This window comes from Onychostruthus taczanowskii, unplaced genomic scaffold, assembly GCF_017590055.1.
Source record: "Onychostruthus taczanowskii isolate IOZ18803 unplaced genomic scaffold, ASM1759005v1 scaffold66, whole genome shotgun sequence".
Taxonomy (NCBI): Eukaryota; Metazoa; Chordata; class Aves; order Passeriformes; family Passeridae; genus Onychostruthus; species Onychostruthus taczanowskii.
The window spans coordinates 2,522,186-2,546,029 of record NW_024504344.1 but is presented as its reverse complement, the minus strand read 5'-3'; the positions used below and the strand labels follow the sequence as shown (position 1 = coordinate 2,546,029).

General features: G+C 39.6%; 1 protein-coding gene across 3 annotated transcripts in view; it reads left to right on the top strand.

The window, feature by feature from the left end:
* TRAPPC9 (trafficking protein particle complex subunit 9) overlaps nucleotides 1–23,844 on the top strand; it is a 431,865-nt gene that overhangs the window by 113,394 nt on the left and 294,627 nt on the right. For all 3 annotated transcript variants that reach the window (XM_041420836.1, XM_041420834.1, XM_041420837.1), the window contains one exon: nucleotides 19,729–19,871. In XM_041420836.1, coding sequence (XP_041276770.1) covers nucleotides 19,729–19,871 — 143 coding nt within the window. The remainder of the gene's footprint in view (nucleotides 1–19,728; nucleotides 19,872–23,844) is intronic.

Sequence of the window (23,844 nt, the reverse complement as noted above, 5' to 3'; positions counted from 1 at the left end):
TTTGTGGCCCCCTCTGAACTCTCTCCAGCAGCTCCACTTCCTTCTCATGTTGGGAGTCCCAGAGCTGGATGCAGCATTCCAGGTGGGAATCCCAGAGCAGAGGGGCAGAATCCCCCTGGAAATATCCCTGGGCTGCAGGGGGGGTCCTGCTCTGGGCTGGCAGCCCCTCCTGCCCTTCTCCTGCAGCCTCTGAGATCTGGGAATAACCTCCACCCAAAAGTGAGAGGATCCTTTTGCCCTCCTTGTTGGCTTTTTGCTTGTCAGATCTTCCTGATAAAAATCCTTAGACTCAAGTTGTGGACAAAATAACAGTGGATAATGGGATCCTTTGCGAGCTGGTGCAGGAAAAGACACCTGGGAGCTCTGCTGAGTGTGTGTGTAATTAAAACATGAAAATATTGCTGTGCAAAACACTTATTAGACCATCCATCACGATCATTCAAAGGAACTGCTGTTTTAAGAGCAGAACCAAATTTTAGTTTGTTTAACTGTGAATTTAATGAGTAATTTGCTGTTAAAATACTCAGAAAATTTGAAGTGAGAACATTTGCAGGCATATTTGGAACATTGGGCTTTTTTACAAAGAAGAGGTTTTTTTCAGAGATAATGATTTTTAGGTATCGTGCAGGAAATCAAACTACAATACTTTCTCCTGTTCCTTGTGCTCTCCTCCATGTGGTGCTGTGTATCTGCAGCAGCACAAAGCTGAATTTCTGAGTAGCTTTTCTATCCATTAAAACATTTGACACCAACTTCTTAGCTTGATTGAAGTAAACATTCCACATGTATGGCTAAATCAGCAACCTGGAACTTCTCATGCAGGAATTGCCTGTCACATCTCTTAATGTTTTGAGTGATACAACCACTTAAAAGCACAGGTAGATTAGTGGATTCCATTAATAATGACTTAAAATATATTAGATTAATCCTGAATTTATTACCTGTCACATAGTTCCAGGCTTAGAGATGAGTGTAGGACAGGTATTCCAGAAGTGAGTTTATCCCACTGTTGTGGGATAAAAGGGAGATCTTTTAGACAAGGCTGTAGATATTTGGGCTTTGAAGTCAGTGCCAGACCTCAGCCATACCTTAGCAGAATGATAAACTGCAGAACATAATTTTACAAATTCTGCTAACATAATTCAAGGTTTTTGATTATTTCCTCTGCATTACAATGATGGGCATTGCAGTGAATTTGCAGTGATCTTTTTTAAAGTGGCACATTGCTGCAAATCAGGGAAGATTTAAAGCAAAATGGATTAATAGATCAAACATATCACTGAGTAACATAGAATTTAATAAAATCATGGACTACATGCAACCTGTTCCATTGTCTTGCTATACTCACAGTAAAGACTTTATTTCGAATATCTAACCTAAACCTACTCTCTTTCAATTTGAAGCCATCCCCTTTGTCTTGTCACTAAATGCCATTGTAAAGGGTCTCTCTCCATCTTTCTTGTGGGCTCCTTTCAGGTGCTGGAAGGCTGCAATTAAATCCCCCTGAGGCCTTCCCTTTTCCAGGCTGAAAAATTTTATGTGGAGAATAATATGATGGGAACGATCAAAATCACTGTTGCTGCACCCCAAGCACCTCTGGGAAGTACTGTGATGGTTTAAGTTGCCAATTGCAGTTTGTCACCTCCTGCTTTCAGCCATCTCTGTGCCTGGGCACTGATGGACAGATGGCAAACATGATGCCAGCACTTTCTTAGAACTCCAGATCTGGACATAGTGTACTGCTGAGCCTGATGGCTCTCTTGGACACTGACAGAAACTCTAATGCAGAATTACTGGACACATGAGTGTGTCCCATAGACTGGGAACCAGGCTTTTATTTTCCTTTTGAAGTCAGTGCTTCACAGTCCATATGCTTGACATACTGGGGGTCTTTGAAGATGTGAAGAAACACTTGAAGGAGGGAGATGGTGAAAGTTCTTCTGCATTCAGAGAAACCTTCAGCAGGATCAGAGAAGAGAAGATCAGTGAGGTTACTGAATACGTAGAATTCAGCTTAATTTTGTGCAGTAAAAGACATTCACACCTATTTCTCCTATCATTTTCAAGGAATCTCATACTATTTGTGACTGGGAGAATGGGTTGAGAGGTATTTTTTGTTCTGGCACTGTCCTTTATATATCCTGGTTTTGTTGCTGTATGTGGCCATTTCTTAGAAGTATGAACTGAGAAGTTCTATCTGCAGACTGTGTCATTGGTGAATTTTATCTTAGTTAGCATAAAGACTCTTTCCTTTTAGATTATAGCAGTGAATCTCAGTAAATGCAGGTGAGCAGGTGTCCAGCTGTGGAAAATTTCAGACATGTTGTATAGTACTTTTTTAACTGAAAGACAGAATAGCAAATGAACAGTTAAAACATGCTGCCTTAAATATCTCTGAAGATGCATCCTAGCACGTACTAAGAGCTGTGAGCAGCAAGATGTCTGGAGTATAAAACATCTATTCTTTATGTTATTGTACTTATTTGTAACATTTTAGGGTGTGGATTTGTATCAGAACTCCTAGTGCGAGCCAGGATTTATTTTTCATTTAGATTTGTATGTTCATGCGTTGATTATTGCATCAGATGTTTCAAAGAAGCACTTCAAAATATGAGACTGCACATAAAATGGTGTTATTACTTTAAGAGAATCAGTGAAAACATGCAGCCCCTTAACAGGACATTTGTAGTTTAAGTTTCTATTATAATCTCCATTCTATGGCTAAACCACCTAATTATTCTCTCTCCAATTACCAAACTTAAGTTGTTCATTGTGTTGGTCTTTCTTTGTATTTTTTAAGTAGCCTATGAAAAAGTAAAATATTTGAATTTGAAGCAGGAAGAAAGGGAGAGCAAGGCCTGAGACATTTGAGTAATGTGGGCAGTGGGTGAGCAGTGTATAATAACTTGCCAGATATTTGCTCTGTAGAACAACATTTTTCCTTGACATCATTCATAAAGCTGTCATCCCCACACCAGAGTAGAAAGACACTTCCCTCTACACATTTTACTATATCTTATAAGTTTGTTTGACAGGGCACATGACAGGTCTATCAAAACTGGGAGTCTCCTGTGACAAAATTCAAGACAACTGGCAATCCTGTAAATGGAAAAGGTGGAACTTATGTATGTCAAAAGCAACCCCATTTTTATTTAAATTTGTAAGAGTTGTCTTTTCACTTTTCCTTCTCATTTTTCTATCTATATGATTTGAAATATTAAATGAGAAACAGGCTGAAATGCTGTCTAACTGTACCATGCTTTTATAAAACCTTAACATGAACACTTGCTTGTCCTACCCTTGGATCTCTTTACATAGTTGGAAAGGATTAAACTAGAGCAAAATTAGGAAATAAAAGAAACCTTGTCTATTTCTCTTAACACATCAGAGCTCAGTGAAACTGGTGGCTGAACCCTGCTGAGAAAAGCTTGGAAGTTCTTCCACTTGTGCTTAGTGAAGCACACAGAAAAGCTGGAGAGAAGCTCCAACATGGATTCCATCAATCAAGCACAAAAGTGCTTGAATTTAAGTGCCTGAGAGCATGAACAAGTTACTTTAATGAATTTGGGGTATACTTGTAATGGTGCAGACTGTTATCCACAGAACTTTTGAAATTGGTGAAGTTGATTATAACCCTTAAAAATGCTCAGTCACTCACCTTCGTTACACAGCTCCACTCAGAGGCGTTCAGGTAAGAGGAGCTGTGGGCTGTGCTCTTTCCAAAGGCTTCCCTGGGCGGCAGAGAAGGTGGCAGGAAGATCCCTGCCTCCCATGTCCTGGCTGCTGCCTGTTCTGAACTGCTGGAACCCTGGATGCTGAGAATTTTAAACTTTCTGTGGTGAAAGGCACAGACCCGCAAGAGTACACTGCATTTGTCCTGAGGCTGTGGAGAAGGCTTCCAAAATGCATTAGTAGCACTGGGATTATGAGGGTGTAGTTGGTTAGAAGTGTGTAATATCACAGGGTGGAAAACTTAAGAGTTTGGGGTTTTAGAATATAGTAATAATTACGAAGCAAAATGGAGGTTTTAGGGTGGAGACAGGTTGTTGTTCTTTACCTTCTTCTTTCTTCTTCATGGGTTTGGTGGTATTTTGTAATTGGACAGAAAAGTCCTCATTGTGGGTTCTGAGAGATCCGTTATTGGGTTAAAAGGGAAAATAATTTAGGTGTCATTTCTTAATTGGATAGTTTAGCCTTAAAAGACCTTGTAACAGGAGATAGTTAGCCATTTTGTGCCTTGCTAATTAAAGGCTGCAGAAGTCAGGCTGTGAGCCTGTAGCACTGATAAGAAACAATAAACACCTGAGGCTGAACACAACCGATCGTCTCAAGTGCTTCAATCCCAGCCCTGATAGAGGTAGAAAAAGGAAGCAGAAAAGCCATATTAGCCTTCTGGAGAGGATTTTCCATTTGTGGAAGAAGATCAGAAGGCTCACGAGGGGAGGTTTAGGAAGTCAGTACTGAGAAGGGGGAAAAAGAAATGGTTGAAAGGATGGAAGCTCTGCCATCAGGATGTTAGACCTCAGCAGCCAGGGACACTCACTGGAGCTGCAGAAGTTGGATCATCATCTCTCTTTGGTGATAAAATGGATTTGTAAGAAATGTGGCAAAAGAGGCTGGAGAGTTTTAAAGTGAAGTAGGGAGTGCTGAGGATAGGATGTCTGTGCTGCCAATGCTTTTGAGGAGGGGTGGATTTTATTTCAGACTGTCTCCACTCTGACTTTATGGACTTGAGTGGCTGGTAGTGAATGGAGTGCACCTTCCAATTGGCTATCACATTATCATTTCTCTTGGAAGGGATGTCTTGAGATGGTCTGGCCCAGCACACCTGGTCAAAGCATGGTCAGCTACAGCAGGTTTCTCATGGCCATGTCCACTCAGATTTTGGATATCTCCAATAATGGATGCTTTATAAGCTCTTTGGACAACCTGTTCTAGCATTTGTCTATGCGAACAATAATAAAACTCTTCCTTGTGATTTAAGGGAATTTTCTGCATTTCATTGCTCCTCGTCTTTCTGCTGGAACCCAGCTGGTTCCATCTTCTGTAGGCCATCACACTGGGTGTTATAAGGATGGGTGTGATTTCCCTGAGCCTTCTCTTATCCAGGCAGAACACTCTGGTCTCTCTCCTCAGGTGGTCAAATTCCTTAGCCTTTGGTGACCCTGGGCAGGACTTGCTCCAGTGTCTTTGTCTCTCCTGGGCTGGGGAGCCCAGCGCTGGGCACAGCACTCCTGAAGGGTCTCAGCAGAGCTGAGCAGAGGAAAAGGATCACCCCAGGCCTGACCTCCTGGTGGTTCTGCTGATGCAGCCCTTGTAATTCATCCAGAAATGATCCAGCTTCATTCTTTAAGAACAAAGTCAAGAAATAAGAGTGAGGAGGACACTGACCACAAAAACACCTTCCTGATCCAGACAAACCAAGTCCTAAAAGTGTCCCCACAAAGTCCCATGGTGGATTATCACCAAGGTGAACTGATGAAAAAAGTGTAAGAGTGTAGTGGGCAGGGGAAACTTGCTTACAATACTTTAACATTTCGGATCTATTTTCTATTTATTTATTTATTTTTAAGTGGTACCAGTTCTCAGAAAATTATAACTTCTTGTGGCTGGAAAGAGAGGATGGTAGGAGACAGAAGTCCAGATGCTTCTATTCCAAAAGTGGGTTGACTTCAGGTCCCATCATAATGTTGTGGTTCACATTATCCTGTGGTATTTTAAACTTGGATGTTTCTTTTTAACATGTTGAGCTTAATGCAGTTACCTTGGCAAAAGTGTATTATCAAATATTGGTAATATTACAAGTAAGCCTAATAAATTTCCTTTTTCAGGACTCGTTAGGATTTTTGTCTGCTTTTAAAAACCATTTACCTTCTTTTTCTTTCTGACCTGGGTTGAAGGTGGGTTGCCGTAGGCAAACAATTAACAATCAAGCTTCAAGTAGAGACCTAAGAGTAATTTACACTTTTCCTATATTAAAGCTGTGATGATGATATATTTAAATGGATTTCTTGTGTGTCTTTATTTCAATAGGAAAAAGTTACACTCGTGCTACCTGGTAAAAATAGATCATAAGTTGCCAAACAGATTGTTTACCATTTGGTGTGATAAAATTAAAATCATAGAGATGGACAAGAACAACTTGATTCTTTATAATCTTATATTTTTTAAAGCAGGGTGTGACACTTGTCATGTAGATGCAGGAACATGAAGTCAAGTATTGATGCTTCTCTGTTGCTTGACTTTTAAAAGCAACTTTTGGCTACTGTTTTTCTTCTGTTAATGAGCATGTCAAACAAATTTATTGCCAAACAGTTCCTGACCTTTAAATTATACACTTCCTGACTGTGTTCTATCATTGAGCTTAAAAAAAGGGAGTGGGCATAGAAGGAATTCTGAATAGCTGAAATTATGTATTTTGACAATTTATAAACAAATCTGATTTCTAAAAAACCTAATATTAATATAATTACTCCTGTCAAAAAAAAAAAAAAACCCACCAAAAGCAAAAAAAACCCACCCAAGAAACATCAAAACACCAGAAATCTCCCAAACAAACTAAAGACAAAAACCCCCCAGGTTTTAAATAAAGCAAAGACCCATCATTCTGGTTGAATAAAATTGAATTTGAAAAGAAAATTGCTGTTCTATCATAATTATTTCAATTTTCTTTTTTCCCCTCCTCTCTTTTTCTGTCGGAAAATTTAGTACCCTATACAAATATTTCAAGAATAGGAGACTGTTTCTTTTGACTGCTGACTATTTTGTAATTGCTTGGGATCATACCCCAAATTATTCCTGTCTTTTAGCTGGTGTTGCTGCCATAAATGGGAAGCATTAACACCTCAGTGTTTTTTACAATGTGGATACATTAACTTGCCTTTTGGTGAAATTCTTTTTAACAAAGCCAGTATTTTACTAAGATTTAGGAAAATTATACGGAGTTCTTGTTATTTTACAGAAATCATAATGTTTGCAGTAATAACATTTTTAGTTATGTTAAATTAAAAAAAAACCCAAACAATTTCAGGATAAAATAGAAGTATTATGGTGATGTTTATCAGAGTAGCCCATTAAGCAGGTAGATTGTTGGTGTTGCTTTTCTTGGAGATTGTTGCGTGTTGCTTTTCTTTTTTTCTATATGAAAACAAGTTGTCAAATTTGTTTAGTTGTTTGTTTGTTTGTTTCCCTGAGTCATTCATTCAAAATAAGGTAGAGACGAAAGCCACTCATGGCACAAGTTGCAAGGTAAAGAATATTCAATGTATGTTTAGATTAAATAGTGTTTCCACAGGAGCTGTTAAGAATCAACACTCTTCCCAATTTTCTGGTTCTGGTTGTATTTTCCCATTGTGCCCTTTTTTCTGCCAAGCTTAATGGGTGGTCAAGTGGAATTCCCAGAACAAGGATGGGATTTAATTGAGTATGAGTTAACAGTTGGAAAAATGCATGATTGTTTTAAACCTCTGAAGTTATGAGTCACTGTTTGGGAGTTTCCTGCTGCATATTTATGAAGCGCTCAGAGATGACTCAGTGTGTTTTTTAAGTAAGCATTTTAAGTGTGTGCTAAGCACTTAGGCTGGGAATCAGGTTAGCATCCTAAATAAAATCAAAATAGTGGTTTAAATTAATTCCTTCCTTTCCTTCCTTTCCTTCCTTTCCTTCCTTTCCTTCCTTTCCTTCCTTTCCTTCCTTTCCTTCCTTTCCTTCCTTTCCTTGAAAACAGGAATGGTTCAAATATTGTCTGGGCTCAGAAATCAGCACAAAACACTTGCTGCAGACTGGTCAAATTGTCCCTGACAAGTCCTTTATAAATCTATATTTCTGAGAGAGCATTATATTACACCTCTCATTTGCTTTGTGACCTTTGCCTCTGGAAAATTTCTCTGTATTTTTGGTAACATCACAGAATTTAAAGTGTATCCTTAGCCTTCAGGACTCCTCAGTGCAGGTGGGACTGGAGCCATCCAGTCGTGTCCACCTGGCTGAATTGTGCCAAAATGGCATCAGTGAGGACTGGAAATTAATTTTCATGTCAGCTCTGTGTCTGACTCATATCTGCAATTATTTTTCATATGTTTACTGAAGAGCTAAGTCCAGATTCCCTGTCCTGAGGGGAAACTTTTGAGGGAATCACATACAGAGAGTTGATAGGAGCACTGAGTGTGTTTCAATGGTGTGACTAAAGGCTTGGTTGCTTGGCAGGTTGTCTTTCAAAGAGCCTGCCAGGGAAAGAAGGAAGATCTATCAGAATGGAAAATGTTGCTTTTCTGCAACTCAAAGAACCCATTTCTAGCCAGAGTAGATGACAGATTTAATTTCTGAAGTCTTAGTTCTTGAAAACTAATTTCAGTATTTTCTTATTCTGTTAGTTTTGATCATCGTATTAAGGAGTAGGAATTTGCACTATTCATTCCACATTAAACTCATTAAATCAGTGATAAATTTAGCTCAGTAACTTTACTGGTTTTAAAACTGATTGTGCTACTGGAGCAATTTTTTTTCAACACAAGCAGCTGCTGAAAAATCTGAAGTGCTCAGTCTCTCATATTTATGTGTTAATTCTGTGCTGAATAAATAGATCTATAGATAAAGTTGTTCAAGCATTCCTCTTTTAAAGCCCCTTTCTTCATTTGCTTCTACTTTTGAAAATTCACTAATTGGGTTTATCCCTTCTAATCAGAGGAATTCCTGAAAAATGAGGATTGTTTAACCGAAGAATTCCAAAGATCTCTCCTATAAAAGTCTGATTAGTTCCAAGAATCTTTTATGGAATTGATTTTTTTTTGTCCTGGTTTGCTGGATGCATTGTTTCTTTTAAAGATACTTCATTTATTGAAGAGGAGGATTTTTATCTTTCAGGGTGTGTGTATATTTTTTTCTTCAGAGTGTATTACAATAATATTATGTATAAAAATTATACACATAGTGAAGGGAACTGGCTTCTTCAGTAGAGTGTTTTGAACAGTGAGTGGATTTGATACCTTCATGAAACCATTTGTATGGGATGGATCCCTGCGATGTAAAATAGAAACTCTGGACCTTTGTAAGACCTTGTGCCCAGAGTGGGGGTGCATGTGATTCTTTTTTCTTAGTCTGGAATATTATTTTCATATTCTCTGGTGGTTCAAAAGTTTGTAACTTGGACAAGTTGTGTGTTGCCATTGGGGAAGAAGCAGAGCAATTGAAACAGTTACTTTACACTTACTGTTGGTAAATGTGGTAAAACCAGAAATGAAACTGCAGAGTTTCTGGGTTATTATATTAGGTTATAGGGTACATATGTTGTTTAGAGCTATAGGGTATTATTATTATAGGATACATTTGTGGGGGTAGTGTTGAAATGGGTTTTGTTAATGAAGGGCAGCATCCTGGTAAGTAAATCTGTCCGAGTTCTTTGAAGCATCTTCAGAGCTCCTGAACAAAGAGAAAATAATTGATACTGCTCATTTGATTCCTAAAACACTCCCAGAGACTCTGACAAAAAGCTCTTTGAGAGAGGCAAGTGTGCTGTGAGATGAAAGTGGAGGTCCCATCATGAGTTGAGCTGGTTCAAGGTAGGATAAGGGGCTCGTTTGCACACTGCAGAGTGGTCTCCTGCCTAATTCCTTGGGATTGTGTTGTGCTTGTGCATGCTCTTAAAGGATCTGGGAATTAGGGTGATTACGAATGTGCCAAAGATCAGCAAGGCTAGCACACGTGGAAACCAGCTCTTAGGAATTACAGGTTTATCCTGCAATAGGGGTGTGGGGTTAAAGTTTGAGGTGAAGATCAGCACTGATCCACAGTGTGTGGTGAAGTCAATGCACGTGAAGAATCTGGAGTCTTAATTCCAAATGCACAGTCATGGACTCTGAATTAACCATTGCAGTGCAGGGTAGAGATCTTGGAAGCATGAAATGCTGACAAAGGCAAATAGAATATTAGGAATAGAATATTAGAAAGTAAAGGAAGAGAGAACAAACCAAGAAGTTTTTTCTTTACCTCTCTTTGTGTGCAATCTTACCCTCTTTTCTCACAAAGGACATGGCGGAAATAGAAGGAACAGGGAAAGGGTTGAGGAAGAGTGAAACAGTGTAGAAATGTTTGGTATGAAAAAATAGAAGTAACATGAGTAACTTTGTGGTGTTACCCAGGGACTTGAGGTTGTTGCATATCAGCCTATTCAGGCTTGGCAGTGTTGCTTTTGCGAGAAGGTTGGAGGAGGACTCACCCTGGACTCACCATTTGCAGACCTTAGTAGTGTTATAGAGCTTTGTAAAAGTCTCACTTGGTAAACTTGGAATATATTCTGGGAGGCAATGCTTGTTTGCTGAGTCTGGAGCAGCCAGATGTGGTGTGGAGCCATTAAAGAAAGTCCTGTGCTCACTCTCTCCAAAGTGAGACGTGACCTGCCTGTGAAAGAGCAGCAGCACTGAGCAGAGGTGTCAGTCCCAGCTGGGAGTCACTTCTTCAGTACTTGTTTCTGGTTTTTACTGAAGTTCTTTCTGTATTGTGACTGGGTTTATATGTAATTTCATTTAGGGTTTCATGACATGTGGGGTTTTATGCTGGAGATGTTTCTTTGTTATGGCCACATCTTGGTTTTATCCACCTCTCACCAGGGTGTGCCTTCAGTGAGAAGGGATCTGCCAGCATTTGTGCCTTTACTCTTGGGGACTCTGCCTGGAGGGTGAAATGAACAGGTTTCACTGAGGAACTATGTGCAGTGATTCTGCTTTACAGCACCCAGCGTGTTCCTAGCCATTGCTGGGAAAACCAGGTGGACTCCACAGAGAAATTTCCCCTTGGAAGGGTGTGTGTATGTCTGATTTCTTCATCAACATGTGTCCCTGTATTTATTCCCTCTTTCTACCTTCCTACTTCAGAGTCAGGGCAGGATTTATCCAAAGCCCTCTGGGCAGCTGGTCAAGGAGGGGATTCTGCCCCTCTGCTCTGGTCAGACCTCACTGGCAGTGCTGTGTCCAGCTCTGGGGTCCCAGCTCAGGAAGGACATGGAGTTGTTGGAGCAAGTCCAGAGGAACCACCAAGATGATTGGAGGGATGGAGCAGCTCTGCTGTGAGGAAAGACTGAGAAAACTGGGATTATTCATCTATATGGAGAAGAGATGGCTTTGGGATGACCTCATTGCGGCCTTTCAGTACCTGCAGGGAGCCAACAGGAAAGATGGACAGAGACTGCAAGGGTCTGGAGTGACAGGGAAAAAGAGGAATGGCTTCCAGCTGAAAGAGAGTAGGCTTGGTTTAGATAAAAGCAGAAACATTCTTTACTGTGAGGATGGTGAGGCCCTGGTACAGGTTGCTCAGAGAAGCTGCCCCATTTCCAGAAGTGCTCTAGGCCAAACTGGATGGGGCTCTGAGCAACTTGGTTTAGTGGAAGTGTCCCCATGCCAGGGGGGGTTGGAATGAGATGGTCTTTAAGGTCCCTTCCAACTGATGCCATTGTTTGATTTCAGAATCAGAGAAGCTGTTCAGGAACATGTGTTGTGACTTGCCCCTCCATTCCTTCTCATTCTCCAAGACCTCTCATTCCTCTCATTCTCCAAAACATGCAGGGTTTGTTCCCCAGCAAGTTTTTCTAACACATTTTGCAGTTTAGTGTCAGCAGACAGAAAACTCTCCATGGGAATGTTCCACATAAAAGTTGTGTTTAAATTAATTTTAATTTCTCATCTATATCTCAGCCAAGAATGAGATGCTGTGATAGCTGTGGTCAGCAGTGCTGGGACCCAGGCTGAGGGAGGTAAAACCTCTGAGGCAGCTGAGAATGGGCATCAGCCCCTTGGGCATCCAGCTGCAATAGTGGGACCCAGGAGGCCTGGATGCAATTTGCCTTTAATTAAAGAAGGCAAAATTCTGTGATTAATACAACAAAAATAATTATGTATTTCCTGAACATTTCCAGAGGGGATTGAAACTCTAGGAGGGAATATTGTCCAGGGGAATTATGCTGTGTATTCCTCCCTTCTGTCTTTAGGAACTAACAACTTGTATTCCAGCTAAAAAATGTGCACAGAATCACTTGTGAATATGTGGCTGCAATAGTCAATTAGGAAATGCAGAGTTTAATGAGAGATGAATGCTCTTCAGTACAAGATTGCTGGATATTATATTTTATCTGTCAGCCTGTGTATCTGTTTGTCAGAGCGACCTTTGATTCACCCTATTTGTTAATGCAGAATGACTACACCAGGCCTGCCTTTAAACTTAATATTATTCTGCTCACATCTCCATTCTCATTATAAACATGGCTATTTTTAGCTTGCACAGATTCAGAATATGCCTTGTAAGCTTAAGGGGGATTTATTGAGCTCCTGTGTGTATTCACTAGAGATTCCTTGTTGAAGCTTACTGATTTAGGATTGGGGAGGGGTAAAATGTACTATTTAATTCCCAGTATATGCCTGCAGGAGCTATATTTAGCTTCAGCTACTTGCCATTGTGCTATTTTTGCTGAGAGATGCAGCCCTTTCATTGTTCAGGGGTTTAACTAGGCAGAAATGTGGATGGATGAGCTCCATAAACTCTGGTGTGGTGCAAGAATTGCTGCTCAAAGTCACTTGAGTAACACTGCTCCAGAGCTGCAAACAACAGGCACCTTGTTCACTAAACTGGGTGTGTAAAGTCAGCTGTTAACACAGGTGCTAAAAATTACATTGAATTGTGTGGCAGACTGATAGAGAAGCTTAACAGGAGTAGCAGTATGGGCTTTGTTTGTATTTGTACATGTAAAGGTCTGACTTGCTGCAGAGGCACAATTTATTTCATTGCTTAATCATTTGTTAAGAATTTTATCCTGGCTTTTGTAGTTGCCAAGAGTATTTTCAGTGGAATATAGAAGAGAAAAATTAGCATGGAGACTGTGTGCTGCAGTTGGGTCCAGGAGGATGATTACATATGCACTACAAGATCATTACATATGCATATCCTTTTTATAATGCATGTATCAGGGCTGCTGCTATCAATTACTGCACTGTTTGGTGCTCTAAGGAGCAGTATCTACAGGGAGAGTCTCCTTTTCTTATTTGGGCAAAATTAGAAATTTTACCTTGATCAATGAAGTATTCCAGTGGATTCTGATTTGCTTCAGGATTGCCATGCAGACAAAAGTACAGGATTTATGTTTTAGCAAAAAAAAAAAAAAAAAAAAAAGGACAGTCATATCATCTATGAAGATGCAAAAAGCCTATCTAAATGACATTTTGTGTATCAGAAAATAAGACAGGTTAGCCATGAATGAAGAGATTGATACTGTCCAGTGAAAGTGCAATGAATAAATCTCTTTCTGCAAAGCAAATGGATCTCTCCCTGCCTATCTCAAGTCCATGGTTGGACTTGATGGTCTTGGAGGTCTTTTACAACCTTAGTGAATCTATGATTCTGTGATATTGCTGTGTACTTTATCCCATCGATTATTTTAATGTGAACATTCAATTTATTATTATTTTTTAAATAATAATAATGAGGTAGTGTTTTCTACAGGCAGAAAATTTAATAAATATTTGTTGACGTGTTCCAATTCTTACCTTCATTTCTTAACATGGACCTTTCTTGGGCAACCTAAGATTGTGCCAGACACTAAAGACATTAGAGAGAAAGAATTTGTTTTCAGTTTTGAAACAATACTCACCTTGAATTAATCCTTGTGAGGTATAAAGGCTTGATGCTGTCCTCATAACAACTGCTGAACTCCACTTCTCCTCCCAAATGTCCTCTCAATACCAGCATTTCAAGTAAAGGAAAGTCTGAGTGTGAAGGAATTCTGTGAATTCCTGCATGGAAGAAGATTTGAGGATATCAAGGTCCAAGTCCTTCAGGGAATTGGGTCCAGAGACTCCATGCTAAGGAGTTGTGCAGATCTCAAACCCCAGATTCCAGCAGTGCTGTTCTTTCCTTGGGGATTAATAAAGACATGATGCTTCTGTCATTTAACTGGTGGATTTTTTTCCTATTAGATTGGACATTTTTGTCCTCCCAAGTAGAATTATAGGATTTGAAGGTAGCCAGAAGTGTCTCTGTTTTTCCTCTTTACAAGTGTGGGAGTGGCTTTTTTTTTCCCTTTTATCCTCCTGAGAACAAGTGGGCAGGAGGATATTCAGCCCATGAACATAGAGGCACCACTTGCTTCTCCCAACACTGCTATTAAGCCTCATTCTTTTTACACAAATCATCCTTTAAGCCTCTTTTTTTAATACAGACTTTCTTCTTTGTCAGGTTACCATGTGGAACCATGGGCTGTAGACTCAGTGATGAGAGGAAGAAGCAAAAATGACAGGAATTCTTTTGTTAGATCATTGTAAATAAAGCTCAAGAAAGTGCTAATCTATATTAATTTTGATAGCCAGATGAATACACAGGCAGAGCTGTGTGCATTTCCAAATGCCAGGACTGGCTTTGGAGCTCAGTGCTAAACATAGACACAGTCCTTGTGTTCACAAATTGCTACAAATTGGAAGCTTGATGTATTTGAGTCTCATCTTCCTTGGTTTCAGCTATTTAGGCATCTCCATTTCCTTCCCAATGCTCACTTTTTGGCCTTTTCCTTAAAATAAAAAAGATTCAGCTGTGTCCATGCCCTGTATTTGTATCTGAAACGTGTTCCTGGACCAGCGCATCCCACGTGCTTGGATTAAAAGCTTGCAGCTTGCAGGACTGGACCTTTTTGAGATTGATCCAGTTCTGCACGTTTTTTGGGAACATCTCTGCTGTTGTCAGGAGCTTGAGCATTGCCAGGGTCACCTGCTGCCCTTGAAAAGAGTGTGGTTAATTAGGGAAATGCTCTTTCTCCTTGTTACTGCCAGATCATTTAATTAGTTACAGCTAGGCAGCTGAAATTCCTGATCCATGGTTTATTTACACAAAGCTCTTTAAAGATTTTCAGCATTCCACACAGTAGAAGAAATGGAGAAATTAATTTGTTGAGACAGATCCTCTGGTGCCTTTTGTGAGATGGAACTGATGAAGTAGCACTTTTTTTTTTTTTTTTTTTTTTTTTTTTTACTGATGAGGATTTTACTGATTGTTGATCAGAGTTGAGAGTGGAATGGTCAGAGAAGAGGAATGAGGGAGGGAGGCAGAGAGAACTTAACAAAATTGGGGTTTAGGGTAAGTTTAAAGAAAAAAATCCCATACCCAAACCAGAAAACACAAGGCAACAGGTGAGAAAAGGGGCTAAAGTCAGAAAAAATGGCTGAGCACTCAGGAATGTGTGGAGCCAGTGCTGCTAATGAGAATTTGGGTGAGAAGCAGATCAGGAGCAGGATAGGACTTGGGAATAAATCATATTTGCAGTTGGGCAAGTAATCTGTATTTTTTTTCCCAAAGGAAGGTGTATTGGAAGGTTGCACACCTAGAATAAGTTATTTTTTGAATGTCAGGCCCTAATTGCATAAGAAATGATACTCATTAATGAGAATTGTGTTCTAGAAGCCATTCAGAAGCTAAAATAGAAAGATTATGTTCTGAATTGTATGAGTCTGGTCTTCGTGCTAATTTTATTTTTCCCTTAGTTTTTAGTTTTTAAGTATTATGGATTTAAGGACGAGTCTGTAGTGCTACAGTCTGGTATTTCTTCAGTCATTGAAGTCAGCATCTGCAGTTCCTTGGGAGCAAACTGCCTGTAGCACTGACATTTCATCTTCTATTAAGTGCTGAGACCTACTTAGTGTAATTTTTACTGTACTAAGGGAATTTAGAAAAGACCTGAAAACACCGTGTATGTGAGCCTTGCTCACAAATTATGATGATGCATTGTGTTCTTCTATGGAAGCTTTATTTTCCTTTACATAGAGCATATAATGATTGCATCTCTGCAGGTGGGCCCTTGTATCTTTGGTTTATACTTCCTTAAAGTGCTCTTGGTCCAAGAAAATTCTTGAGCTAAAATTGTGCTGTTTGCTACACAGAACTTTGAGCACTTTTTTGGGGGGGGGCAAATTTTCTTGAGTCTGGTATTCAGTCAACCATCCCTCAGTTGAGAACGAGCAGAGAGAAAGGAATGAGCACCATATTTCGCTTGCCAGCACAAGAAATGCCTCACACAGCTTTTCCCCCATTCATTTCTCTATTTAATTTGTCATTGCCTGAGTTTTCTGTTGTCAGTAATATTCCAGCTTCTGTTGCATGAGCAGCAATAATCTGAGAATTTGGTGGAAATTCTCTTTAGATTTGATCCTCTGTTTCTGTGGGGGAAGTACTGTGGTAGTAGTTCAATAGAAATACTTGCTCTGAGCTGTGGATTGCAATTGAATTGGCAATTAAAAATCAGTATTAAGGGTGTTGCTGTTCAGTGTCACCACTGGGGTGTTGGCAGGTGGGTGCTGACTGGTGCCAGTGGGTGAGGAAACTTTAGTGCCCAATGGTTTGCTTTCCATTTGTGGCATCAAACCTCAGTTCCTTTCTAACTTTACTTTAAATTTCATTATGAGTCAACAAACTGGTGCCAGCTCTATGCTGAAAATACTTGGAGGAAAAAATGCATGAAAAACAAAACCAGCAATTTTTGATAGTTTATCTGCTGAATATTTCTGGTAGGTGTTATTGATAGTGGATGCTGTTGGTTAAGAATCTCTCATTTTGAATTTAGACGCAGAAACATTTTTGTTTCCTTTTCTTTATCAACAGAAGGAAGGACCAATGAAATCATAAAAAATTTTTCAAGCCAAAGCCATCACAGTAAAAATTTACTGTTGAGTTTCCAGAATGGAGCTCTGCCTTAAAAACAAGAATCCCCCAAAGTCCACAGGTTTCTGAATTTCAGATGTGTTCAACAGTTATCAATATTCTTTTCCTGCCTGCCCTGGAAGCCTGGTGTGCTCCCTCCTTCCTTCCCTTTGTTTTTTACGGATCATCTGCAGGAAGAATGGTCTTCACAGGGCCATTGTGCCATCTCATTTTCAGTCTGCAGTGATGCAATTTGGAGAAATCTAAGTGATGCTATTTGGATTTGTAAGGATGAAGAGAATCTGCAGCTCAGGCTGTGATTTCTGTAGGTTTCACAAGGAGTCAGGGTGCAATATTATTTAGATTGGGGCTGTAGCATTTGGGCCATTCCTTGCAGGTGCTCTGGGATAGAGTGGTAAATTATTTGAAATTTGTAGGTTTATGAAAGTGTAGAGTTTTTTTTTTCTATCATAGAGGTAGAAAAATCAATCCTTCATGTAATAGATGAAGTATTTTTTGAGGTTTTAAAGGAGATTGAATTTTGTTGTAGTTGTTGTGAGGTTTTAAAAACATTTTTTTCTGCTCATATCACATAAATCCTAAGCAATAAAATTTTCTCTAACCACCTGAAGGCTCCTGAAAAAAAGAAATATTTCCTTCAGTCATTCTCCTACCCTACACATCCATCTATAGTACTGATGTCAAGTCTGCCTGATGTTTTTTCCTTGTGTGCACATGCACATTCATAGACTCCTGCAAACCATCATGGCCAGAGAAAGACCAGAGCTTTGGGAGTTCTGCAGTTGTCAGAATCTCTTGTCGCCTCAGTGTTTACTGTGCCCAGTTAGATCTCACATTTTTGGTGAGAAGGGATGTCCTGCTGCTGGGTGGATTAACAGAAGATGGTTGGGTTTCCTTTTCCCTGTTCTCTCTGTGGGACTTCAGGAGTCGCAGCATCACCAGGTGGATTTTCCCCATAAATTCCTCACTGCGACAGGGACCAAGATTATGATGGTGCCTTTAAACCCCCCTGCTCATCAGTGCCACGTAATGGCTGTAGTTTTAGCCTTTTATCTGGAGGTTTTTCACTTGGTCTATCATGGAAAGGAGTTTGAATCTGGAATAGTGATGCTCTGTGACCTTTCAAGCTGAAATCTGTTTACCTGAAATGACACGGGGCTGGTCCTGCTAAAGCAGCTTTTTTTCCATGGTCCTGTGCAGAGGGAACCATGGAGCTTTTCCCAGCAGGACTCTGGGAGCATTGCAGCAATAATGCAGAACATGCAGAGTTTTCACCATGCCCTAATTGAAATTGAAGTCCATTCTCACATTACAACATAAGTAGTGTCAGATCCCTGTACTTACAGAGCCTGGCTCTGATTTTTATGAAATGGTCCAGCTGGTTAATTAGGATGAAGTATGTTTTGAATGGGCTTGTGCTTTTTTTTTTATTTTTGTGTTTAATATTGATTAGCTCTTCTGACATAACATAAACTTGAGTTCATTAAGTACAAATTAGGAATTGACATAAACAGAGTAGATGGGTATGTCCAGAGTGCCCAGTGAAGGGTTTTATTTGTATTGTAAGGTGACTCTCATGAATTTTAATGAAACTAAATTAAGACTTGAAATTATTCCACTTAAAAGCAAATTGGAAATAGGCAGAACAGTTAAGTGCACACATGCAGCAGAACATTAAACTCTTGATTTTGGTATTCTTTAAATCACTGGATTATGGTTATTTTAAGAAAATTATTCTATCTCGGTTTCTTTTCCTTCAGCCAGACTTATAAACAGAATGATATCAAACAAAAATGGAGTTTTTGTAAGTTGGAAAATCCTTAGATTGTTCCTTAGAGCTCATGATAAAAAATAACAGGTCTCATAAATTTTTTGTGACTCTTCTGTTGAAAGGCAGAGTGCTTTTACTTTTCTGAGGCTTGATGGTGTCTGATAAATAGATTTGCTTCCCTGGATAAGTTGTTGACTTGAGATTTGGCATTTTTTGCCTTTTTTTATAAAGAATGAGCTAAAAGCCAAACAAAGGTGAAATTGCTGTTGTTTCTAAAGCCTTTTAAGAAGAGTCTGTCCTTCCAGATACAGGCTTCAGCATGATATGTGATGTCCATCTCAGGCTTCAGGGCTGGCACTGCCTCTGTCCTTACCCTGAGGTGTGGCAGTAGCAGCTGCCCAAGGACCAGAATAAAAACTGAGAAAATAACAAAAAAACAAAAAAACCCCAAACAAACAAACAAACAAAAATTCCAGTGACATTTCCCAAATTCTCACCTTGCTTCCAGCAAATCATATTTCAGGAACATAATGAAAGAGGAGGTGGTGAATAATCTCTTTGGCTCATTCAAAGGGTTGTTCTGAGCTTGAACACTGATGATGACGTGGGGACTGTGCTGGGAAGCTGCTCCCATGCTGTTCATCGAGGGGAAAGACACAAAGCCCCAAATTTCCTCACAGTAGTAAAGGCTCAGTGCTGCTGGGAGCAATGAGTGCAGAAGGCTCATGCTAGAGAATCATCCTCATTTTTAATATTTACTAGCCAGCCATTTCCTATAAAATGAACACAAAGACAAGATGCATGCAGTTAGATGTTGTTAGTTCATGGACATGAGAGTAAGTTTGCAGTGACTTGTTGAGAGACCAGATTCTTTTAGCTTTGTATAATCTTTATCTGCCCCCAAACTTTGAAGCTTTTCCATTTGATTAGGTAGTGAATATTTTTCAAGACAATGAAGGAGTGCAGCATTGAATAAACCCTAACTCTTTTAAGAAACTTTTTTCATTTTTTTGATGTTGAATGTGATATGGAGAGGAATTATGTAAAGGGAAGCCCAACTGACTTTGTGCTGCACTCTTTGGTTTTCAAAAGGATTAGGCAACTGTTTGCCTAAGCTACAGTTATTTGTTAGATTGCCTTTTTTCCTGAGATAACAGAATGGATGGGTTAGGAAAGCAAATTTGCAAATCACTTCTGTGGCCTAATTTAATTGAACTTGTGAAGTGCACAGTTGTGAAAAATAGCTAACAAGGAATTGATTTTTATTCCTCTAGATGCTGGAAGCCATTTTGAACTTCAAGTACTCTGGTGGACCAGGGCATGCTGAAGGATACTACAGGAACCTTGCCCTGGGTCTCCACGTGGAGGTGGAGCCCTCTGTTTTCTTCACTCGCATCAGTACCCTGCCAGCAACAAGGTGAGCCTTGCCCTGACTCTTGAAATCTCACTCATTGTCCCTGTTCTATTGAATATAACTTAAAGACCATATTGGTAACATTTTTTTGATATCATCAGCAACATGTAGGTAAAGAATTATGTGAAGGAATTTTCAAAATTGCTCATTTAGGAGTTTATTGAAGCAATTCATGTGCATTCTACAGCTTCTGAGGTTCAGATGTTTTCTCATGATGATTTATTTTAGCAGGGCCTGAAAATCTCATGTTTATTGTACAATTTGATGACTTTTTTTCTGTGTCTCTTAGCAGTTGTGGTGTATTTTGTATTACAGAGTTTGGAGTTTTTGTAACAGAATCTTACTGAAAATGCACGTGTGAATGATGAGACAAATAATTGTGGCCAGACTCTCTTTTGGTGTTTGTTTTCTCTTGTAAACCACAGAGTAGTTTCACATGCCACAGTGAATATTAAAATCAAGGCAACACTTGATGGTGGTCAAATGCTGTGATGATAAAAATCTTTTTGAATAAATTTATTGGCCACTGAATGCAATCAGTTTTAATAATTAGTAGGATTATTGTAAAAAGCCCTTTATGCACAGTGGGAGCAAGAGTGTGGTTTGATTAAATTCTGAGATTATTTCTGTATGTATGCAACACTAATAATAATAATAGTTGAGAGGGAGCTTAATTGATCTGGGAGATTCCTGCTGGGCCTGGGACCCTTTCATGACAAACTTCAGAAATTTGAAGATGGGCAAGAAGGAAATGCCAGTCTGGGAGATAGTGGGCTAATATTTAATTTTCAAAGGAAAGAATTGGGTTGCCAGTATCATACCATGGCAGAAATGTTCAAGGATAGATGGACAGCCTATGGCAGCAACATAGCCTGAAAAACAGGGCTGTGAGCAGAAGAATTAAAGCATCAAGGAAAGTTTTAGGCTAGAACATGAAGAAAAGTTGGAGAGTCTGGAGCAAGAAGAGTGATAAGATGGGATTTTTGCTAAAACATATGTTTAAAGCAACTTCTGCTCCTGCTGAAGGGAAGATGACTGACAAGGGAGTGGAGTTTTTAATCATGACACTGCCAAGAGGGATGGGATTCTGTTCTTCCCCACAGGAGATACAGCAAATAATGACCTTTGCAGATAGCGAGGGAATTTTACGTTAGGCGAAGATACTGAAACTCTGCAATAGTTTTTAAAAGAAAATATTTAAGAATGAGACAAACAAGATTTTTTTTAATGAGTCATTTGTGTCCGGCTCTTGTGAAACCATATGGTTCTATTAGTAAGCAAATTTCTTGAGCATTTTGCTGCTTGAAAGTGTAACATAACATGGTTTTATTATTTTAGGAATTGCTCAAGTAAAGCAAATCTGATGCTGCTTGGCAAAGTCAGAACACGGTATCCAGAACAACTGTTAGCAAAATTCTGGGCCCATTTTTAATGATGTTCAGTTTCATCCCTGCAATGGCACATTCTTCAGCCTTTGAAAGGTTTTCAAGACTGAATAAGTGATCTCTCTTGAACAACCTGGAAGCACCACAGCATCAGCTAAAGATAGTTTTCAAAAAGACTCATTATAGAGGTTAAAATAACCAGATTTCATTTATTATTTGAATGCCTAGTTCCCTCCATTCAGTGTCAAAAAAACTCTCCATACTCTCAAAATGTATATTTTTAATGGACAGACTGCTGTGTGGTTCACAGCAATTCCTTACAGGGTGGATTGGGGGTGAAGCTGCAAACCCTCCATAAAAGCTTCAAATGCAACTTGATGCTTTTATTTGACTCTCCCTTGTTGGGATTTTGGCTTTAGTGCTTGGCTTCCCCAGCTGTGTTTTGTGTAGGCCAAGATTATCCCAGCCCTGCTTTGTTAATCTGCTCTCTGGAGTTCCTGATGTGGGGCAGGCATTTAATCCTGAAATCCTTACAAATAGATGGAGGTGCTAACTCAGAGTTTCTGTGTTAGCAGGACACAGTTTCTTGTGTTGTGTGGCAGCTGGTGCTGTATTTAGAGGCTCCAATTCAGCTCACCTTGTGAGTGTTTGTTTCATCCTTTGCCTGTTCACCACTCTGATCAGTTAAGTCAGTGGAAACTTTCAGTGCTTTGATAGTTGGAGATGCAGTTAAAGATGTGGCTGCTTTTAAGGGTGCCTAAAAGCTTTACTGAGTTGGAGAAAAAGACTGCAATATTTACATTTCTCTCAGAAATGTTTTCTTGCCAGATCTGTCAAAAAGCTTTTTATTTTTTAATTTTGGTTGTTACTTTAGGTATATATTGTTTGCTAAGTCATGAATGGATTTTGTGTTCTTATCTCTTACAACTTGTTCCATGTTTTTGGCTTTAGTGATCTGTAACACTGTTCCTTTGCTCTTGTGCATCCCTGTGCAGGTTGTCCATCAGAAGGAGAAGGCATTTGATATTATAATTTAGAGTGAAAAATGGCAGAAATATGTATCTCAATCTGCTGAGGATAACTGTTCATCATTAGAGAAAACAAATTTTTTACTATTGATCATCTCTGCCAATATCTGAGACACAGTGACAGCAAATTATAAGTTTGGGTGGTTTTTTTGGCTTGTTCTGGTAAAAACTCAAATCTGATTTCCTTTTGCTTTACAACTGAGACTTCATTGCTTAAGTACTGTCTGAGATGCTGAGCTATTTTTGTTGAGTCATTACGAGCAATTGTATTTTACAATTTACCTCCTCAGCTGTCATTTCAGAGTGGAAGTTATCATTACTTTCATTATCTGGATTAAATTTTTTCCTTTTCTTTTTCATTTTATTATTTTTATTTTACATTTTTGCCTCCACAAAACTAAGAAACATTAGCTTACTAATTCCTGGGCTTAAAAAGTCAAAGCAAACTGAAAAGATTCTAAGCATTGATTCTTCCCTTAGGCCTTTACTGAAAAAAAGCCTCAGGAAAAATGTTAATGAAAACACTTTGCCCCCCATTGTAACATAAAGATTATGGTTTATGTAGAAGTCTTCCAAACTTAATTGGTATTTCTTCTATTTAGCTGCTGGAGCAGAAGTGCATGGGAAATATCACTGAAACAACTGGGGATTTGGGCTTGGGTTGTGTTTTTTTAAATATCCAAGCAAAATTATATCTTCCACTCATGCACAAGTTCTGCCTTGTGGGGAGAAGCTTCATAACCACACCTCAAATACATCTTCAGTTGTTTAGTCATGACAACAGATCCTTTTAAGCTTTGTCTGTGCTGCTCTGTGGGGTTGAGATGGGGTGGATGCAGCCCTTGCCAAGCTGCAGTGCCCAAACTGCTGCCTGAGTCTGGGTCAGGTCTTTGCTCTTCCAACACCCAATTCTGGGTCAGATCTCTGCTCTTCCAACTCCCAGTTCTGGGTCAGATCTCTGCTCTTCCAACTCCCAGTTCTGGGTCAGATCTCTGCTCTTCCAACACCCAGTTCTGGGTCAGATCTCTGCTCTGTCACTCCTAATTCTGGGTCAGATCTCTGCTCTTCCAACACCCAGTTCTGGGTCAGATCTCTGCTCTGTCACTCCTAATTCTGGTTCAGATCCCTGCCAACTTTTAATTCTGGTTCAGATTTCTGCTCTTCCAACAACCAGTTCTGGTTCAGATCTGTGCTCCGCCCACACTCAGTTTTGGGTCAGATTCCTTCTCTCCCCACATCCAATTCTGGTTCAATTCTTTTCTCTGCTGACTTTTAATTCTGGTTCAGATCTCTGCTCTGCCCATGCCCAATTCTATTTCATGTTTCTGCTCTTCCAACACTCGATTCTGGTTCAGATCTCTGCCATGCCCACACCCAATTCTGGTTCAGATCTCTGCTCTGCCCATGCCCAATTCTATTTCATGTTTCTGCTCTTCCAACACTCGATTCTGGTTCAGATCTCTGCCATGCCCACACCCAATTCTGGTTCAGATCTCTGCTCTGCCCACTTTTAATTCCGGTTCAGATGTCTGCTCTGTCCCCACCTGGGACAGAAGGGCGGTT